This window comes from Octopus sinensis, linkage group LG27, assembly GCF_006345805.1.
Source record: "Octopus sinensis linkage group LG27, ASM634580v1, whole genome shotgun sequence".
NCBI lineage: Eukaryota > Metazoa > Mollusca > Cephalopoda > Octopoda > Octopodidae > Octopus > Octopus sinensis.
The window spans coordinates 6,450,860-6,458,379 of NC_043023.1; the positions used below are offsets into that span (position 1 = coordinate 6,450,860).

The 7,520-nt window shown below is 34.1% G+C and overlaps 1 protein-coding gene across 1 annotated transcript in view; it reads right to left on the minus strand.

Moving 5' to 3' along the window:
- LOC115225490 (neurofascin-like) overlaps positions 1-7,080 on the minus strand; it is a 498,646-nt gene extending 491,566 nt beyond the window's left edge. The window contains exons 1-2 of the mRNA XM_036514376.1: positions 6,902-7,080; positions 1,315-1,423 (exon numbers count right to left, since the gene is read on the minus strand). Coding sequence (XP_036370269.1) covers positions 1,315-1,375 — 61 coding nt within the window. The 5' untranslated portion in view covers positions 1,376-1,423; positions 6,902-7,080. The remainder of the gene's footprint in view (positions 1-1,314; positions 1,424-6,901) is intronic.
- Positions 7,081-7,520: the final 440 nt, after the last annotated feature.

Sequence of the window (7,520 nt, forward strand, 5' to 3'; positions counted from 1 at the left end):
TAGTAGACAACAACTGAAAAATGCTCATTGCATATATGTATGCCTATGTGCTTGTGTCTTTGATAACCATTGTTTGTATATTTGTCGCCTTGTAACTTAGCTGTTTGGCAAAAGGGACTTTTGGAATAAGTACCAGGCTTAAAGAAATAAGTACTAGGGTCAAGTCATTCAACTAAATTTCTTCAAGGCAGTGCCCCAGCATGGCCACAGTCAAGTGACCAAAACAATAAAAGATACATTGTGGAACTGTTATTTTAATGAGTTGTGTCTATTTATCACCCGACGAGATACATCTGCACCACTGGATACCTCTGAACCAGTTGTTGAGTGCTCTATCCACGAGGAATTAATATGCTAGATGTGTCGAAACAATTGTTGTGATTAATAATAAATTGTCATATATCCCATTTTCCATCTTTACATACATACATACAAAAATGCCCTGTTGTTGATGTTGAAATTCCAATGAAGGAGCCTTGGATCAAGGTTAGAAACTGGTTCATTCTCTATTGGCAAGAAATCTTGAAGTAAAACTAAAAAATGACATGCCTACATCCATCCATCCAGTCATCCATCCATCCATATATACATCCATACATACATCCATACAAACATACATACATCTATATATATAAAACTCAACTTGTGTGTCTGTGTGTGTGTCTGTGTGTTTAACTTCCCGGCACATCTCCTCCTAGCCAAAAAATCATAGAACCACCAAAATGGGTCACTTAAAGTTTAGGCGAATGAAAATTGAACTGCGCTATTTCCGTTCCGAAATTCATCTCGCAAGTGCAAAATTCGATAATGTGTTTGTTTAGGCCTTATCCCATGCATTGAATACTGAACTTTACTCAGTCAGCTGTTTGACGTGAATTGTGTTCACCATGCGTGCAAGCATGCGTAAATTGCATGAAAAATAAAAACGAATCGCTGTAAACATTGTAGAAATTCGGTAAAGAAATGAATTTTCGGGATGTAGCCTGGAGGGTTTTTTCGTATTAATCATTTGGACTTTGTGAACACATACCAATTGTTTTCATAACATTTTTAACGCTTTGAATTAAATGTGACCATTTTGCATTGAGTCTGCAGTTTGAATCACTTTATCCAAATTTTAGCAGGCAGGATTTTTGATCATCACGATACATCACCAGCAACACCCTGAAACTCTCCCCTGAAATCCCCGTTGAGAATTCTATTATATATATAATAATACTTTGAACGTGACTCCTGAGAAAGAGTAAAAGTAATTATCCGATGAACGATGGGTATTACTTCTAGTATACATATATATAGAAGGATTAAACTTACCTGAATAGACCAACCCAGCTACAGCAACAAGGATAAAGATGGATAATGGGGAAATCTTCATAGTGTGTTTAGCAGGGTTAACTGTCTTGCTGTAGATTTATTGGGTTGTCTGAAAAAGAAAGAAGAAAATAAGGGTTACAGGGGTCAGTTAAAACATATCTCATACCTGATCCAGCAGACTGATGATGGAAGCTGTTCCATCCATGATCGGATTGTTGACTACAGTAGAGCATGATTTAAGGGAAATTAGGCTGTTACTTCTAGCATTTCAACCATAAACATCCTGTCATTTGTGTATATTCTGTTTACTCTTTCACTTGTTTCAGTCATGTGACTGTGGCCATGCTGGAGCACCACCTTTAGTCGAACAAATCGAACCCAGGACTTATCCTTTGTAAGCCTAGTACTTATTCTATCAGTCACTTTTGCTGAACCACTAAGTTACAGGGGATGTAAACACACCACCATCGGTTGTCAAGAAGCCAAAGATTTTAAATTAATGGAGACAACACTCGAATATCACCTGATGAAACACATCTAGATCTCATTATGCAAACAAATAGTTGCATAATCAAATGCCTGTATTTTATGGAGAACCATGCTAGGTGGAATCAATTGTAGTGGTTAAAAAATAACTGACCAACTATACTCCTTCTTGTTGACCTCAATTTCTTCAATTTTATACATACACATATATATATATATATATATATATATATATATATATACACACACACATAAGTATATGTATACAAACATACAAATATATATATATATAGACTTAGATAAACTTAGATATGTTTCAACCAAAGATTGGTCCAGGCCATGTCTAACTTAATAGCACCACCTGATAGGATTATTTGAATCCTGTTTGAGTCAATTTTTGTTTAGGGTCCATTCAAGTAGTGAGTTGAATGGACCATAAACAAAACTTGACTTAAACAGGATTCAAATAATCCTATCAGGTGGTGCTATTAATATATATATATATTTATGTATATAAGCATATACGCATATGTATACATACATTCAAATATATATATATATATATGTATATAAGTATATATGTATATGTATACATATATACAAATATATATATATATATATATATATATACACACAATAATATAAATAATATATAAACATATGCACATATACACACATATATGTACATACCTACATCTATATATGTATATATACATGTATATATGGGCACAGGACACGAAAAAAACGTTGAACACAATGAGAAACGAAAACATAAAAACAAAAACATGGAAACGAACTTTTTTTCAAACAACGAAAAAACAGAGTACAAGACATACAACACAAGGAACATTCCCCTTCTTCAGCTGCCCCCGCTTTGACTACACCGTGTTTCGAAGATAAGGGCAAGACACGACTCCATTGAAACAATTCTTCCCGCAAAGCATATTAAATAAAATTTGGGATTTTTTGCGTCGGGGGTGAAAGTGGTAACAAGAACAGGGCAGTAAGAATAAAACAAGACAGTAAAAACAATAAAAAATATAAACAGTAAAAGACAGGACAAGGAGAATAACGCAGTAAAAACAAATGATGAAGGCTGTTAAACCAAGACAATGGAAAAAATTATTGTGAAATAATAGGAGACAGCTTATGAAAGAGACAGGACAAGCTGGTCTGGTCTTGGTGAAGATAGCAGTCAGAAAGATGGCTTCCCTCTGATCTCCTGTCAATGAGTAGAGATTCGAGGAGGAGGAGGAGGAGTAAGAGACAGGGAACGTTGAGGGGAGAGGAGGAGAAAAATAGGGAAGGGTGGGAGAGAGAAGCCAGAAAGGATGAAGAACAGAGAGAGAGAGAGAGAGAGATAGACAGAGAAGAGATAGTGGAGATAGAAGAGTGCGCATTGTAATTAAAGATGAAACTTACTTGGAAAAGGATGTGTGGCGTTCGATCATATAATAATACAAATATTATATAAATATATGCACATGTACATATATATATGTACATACCTACATCTATATGTATTATACATGCATATATGGGTTCAGGACATCAAAAAATTGTTGAACACAATGAGAAACGAAAACATATATACAAGAGTTATAGAATGGGGTAGATAAGATCTGGGCTATATATGTTTCATAGAAAGTGGAACCTCAGAAGTGGTAAATATTCAAGCGAGGGGTACACTGCAGTTTACTTTTCAGGCCAAGGATATCTTGATTAGCCCAGATTTTATCTACTTATTCCGTAGCTCTGGTTGCCTACCGTGAAATATATAAAGAACTGTTTTCAGTTTACCATACTTCGATTATAAAAAAAATCAACAACTTTCCGTCTCCATAAACCAATATTGTCCTTTATAGTTTTTTATTATATTTACTACAGTTTGCTTGAAGCTAACTTTCTTCCTACACCTTGATCCTTGGTTCTTGCATTTATATGTATATATATATGTATATATATACATATATATAGGGAGAGTTTATGAAAAAAACAAAAGACGAAGACAGGTGGTGTAGAAAACAAACAGATGTATTAGTATAACACTCGGGAATTGAAAAAGGCTTTGATATTTTGAGCCTACGCTCTTCTACAGAAAGGGACACAGAAAGAAACAAGGAGAGAAACAAGGAGAGAAAAACTGTGTGTAGTAGCTATCGATCTATCATGGCGAATGTATGTGTGTGTGTATGTTTGTGTGTGTATATATATATGTGTGTATGTGTGTGTGTGTGTTTGTGTGTGTATATATATATGTGTGTATGTGTGTGTGTATATATATATATATATATATATATGTATGTATATATATATGTATATATATATATATACACATATGCATATGTATATATATTCCGCCGAGGTCGACTTTGCCTTTCATCCTTTCGGGGTCGATAAATTAAGTGCCAGTTACGCACTGGGGTCGATATAATCAACTTAATCCGTTTGTCTGTCCTTAGTTGTCCCCTCTATGTTTAGCCCCTTGTGGGTAGTAAAGAAATATATTATATATATATATACTACAAAATTAGAAAATGGAGAAACATACTTAAATCAATAAAACATCAACTATCAGATGATACCCAATCAATACTTTATTACACCATTACATATCAGTAAAGGCATTATACAAAATATACAGTAAATGTAAATAGACAAAGAGATATAAGTATAAAATTTCAAATATAATATGTAATTAAATCATATCTGATACACACATAATGATGACCGTCCACTTGTGATCAAGGAAAACCACTACTGACTTTTAGGAAGATTTAACGCTCAAGACTATCTTATACTTTACACTTGCAGTTCTGTTATATATATCTTTTATCTTATATATTACGGAGATGTACTCGCATAGCAAGTAATTTGATCTGAGATCGTGTTGTAGCGTGGCAGTTTCAGCAATTGTGAAAAATGACTATAGCGATTGCTAATATCTTCACTGTGTGAAAGGCGAGGCAGGAATGATCTCGTTTGAGGTTACAACCATCTTTGGTCAACCTGTTCTATTTCTAAACACTAATTTGATTGGCTGACAGGACACGAGTGGTCTCTACGTGTTTCGCGTCACGTGTCAATCAGTGACGCGGACCTCGTAGGGACCCTCGTGTCACATGTCACCCAGTGGCGCGAAACACGTAGAGGCCACTCGTGTCCTGTCAGCCAATCAAATTAGTGTTTAGAAATAGAACAGGTTGACCAAAGATGGTTGTAACCTCAAACGAGATCATTCCTGCCTTGCCTTTCACACAGTGAAGATATTAGCAATCGCTACAGTCATTTTTCACAATTGCTGAAACTGCCACGCTACATTAGTGTGCTGAAGCGAAAACAATTGCAGCGTGGAAGGTGTTTATAAGCCATTTAAGAAACACACAAAAAACGTTAGATTCCCTTCAACATTTAAGTTTAATTTGTCAAAATATTTTCGTCGCTAAAATCCGCGACCTGTTCACTGACAAAAATCCGTGCAGTGAACAGGTCGCGGATTTTAGCGACGAAAATTTTGACAAATTAAACTTAAATGTTGAAGTGAATCGAACGGTTTTTGTCAGTGAACAGGTCGCGGATTTTAGCGACGAAAATATTTTGACAAATTAAACTTAAATGTTGAAGTGAATCGAACGGTTTTTGTCAGTGAACAGGTCGCGGATTTTAGCGACGAAAATATTTTGACAAATTAAACCTAAATGTTGAAGTGAATCGAACGGTTTTTGTCAGTGAACAGGTCACGGATTTTAGCGACGAAAATATTTTGACAAATTAAACTTATATGTTGAAGTGAATGGAACGGCTTTTGTCAGTGAACAGGTCACGGATTTTAGCGACGAAAATATTTTGACAAATTAAACTTAAATGTTGAAGTGAATCGAACGGCTTTTGTCAGTGAACAGGTCGCGGATTTTAGCGACGAAAATATTTTGACAAATTAAACTTAAATGTTGAAGTGAATCGAACGGTTTTTGTCAGTGAACAGGTCGCGGATTTTAGCGACGAAAATATTTTGACAAATTAAACCTAAATGTTGAAGTGAATCGAACGGTTTTTGTCAGTGAACAGGTCACGGATTTTAGCGACGAAAATATTTTGACAAATTAAACTTATATGTTGAAGTGAATGGAACGGCTTTTGTCAGTGAACAGGTCACGGATTTTAGCGACGAAAATATTTTGACAAATTAAACTTAAATGTTGAAGTGAATCGAACGGCTTTTGTCAGTGAACAGGTCGCGGATTTTAGCGACGAAAATATTTTGACAAATTAAACTTAAATGTTGAAGTGAATCGAACGGTTTTTGTCAGTGAACAGGTCACGGATTTTAGCGACGAAAATATTTTGACAAATTAAACTTAAATGTTGAAGTGAATGGAACGGCTTATGTCAGTGAACAGGTCGCGGATTTTAGCGACGAAAATATTTTGACAAATTAAACTTAAATGTTGAAGTGAATCGAACGGTTTTTGTCAGTGAACAGGTCACGGATTTTAGCGACGAAAATATTTTGACAAATTAAACTTAAATGTTGAAGTGAATCGATAGGCTTTTGTGTGTTTCTTAAATGGCTTTAAAACACCTTCCACGCTGGAATGTTACATATATATATATATATATAATTATATATATATATATATATATATATATATATATATATATATATATATATTATATTAAATTAGAGACAAAACCACTATTAGGCCAAATCAAACAATGAAAAACTTAAGCCAATACATATGATTAATTTATATTATTTAAATATATAACAAAATATTAAAAAAAATAATTAATATCACACTACGATCGTTTTTAATAATTTTGTTATATATTTAAATAATATAAATTAATCATATGTATTGGCTAAAGTTTTTCATTGTTTGATTTGCCTAATAGTGGTTTTGTCTCTAATTTAATATAATATAATATTTGACTATAAAATTGGATTCAATCCTAAATCTGATTTTTCCCTGTAAGTTTAGATTTATTCCCTAATATTTATTATATATATATATATACACACACACACAGATATATACAAGTCTTTTATTGTAGCAAAAGCAAAAAATATAAAATACAAAGAAATAAAGCAAATACATACAGTATATTATGATTCCACATCAACAGGCAGCCATGTTTCCAAGTAGTGTTTGTAGTTAGAGAAATAACAAGAATGATTAATTAGTGGTTCGCAGAAACGATTAACCAGTTGCTTATAAGGGTAAACAACACAGAATGGGGTTACTGTCACAAATTGTTCTGCCAGACACGTGGTTAAGTACAAATAATTTAATGGTAAAAAAAAATAATAATCACTGCATTTGGCGATTAGAAGAAATATTTACAAGTGGTAACAGATGCCTTCAGTTTTGATCAAAAGCAATCTCATGTTACTCACATTTTCTTAACTAATATTTTGTGGGTAAAAGACACCCCAGGGACTGAAAGTCTTTTAGTTAGAACTGAAAAAATTGCGGTGGTCTTGCATAAGTGTGTAATGGTGTGACTTGAGTGAAATATACGAGGGACGTTCAATAAGTAATGTCCCTGACCCACTTCCCATAGCAGTAGAGCAACGAAACTTGGCACAGTTATTAGTCTTTTTCTACATGACTACCACCCAGAGTTACGCATTTCTCCCATCGTTTGATGCAGCTCTGGATACCGTTTTTGTAGAAGACCCCAGCTTGGTCCTCCAACTGAACGTGACTTCAGAAATC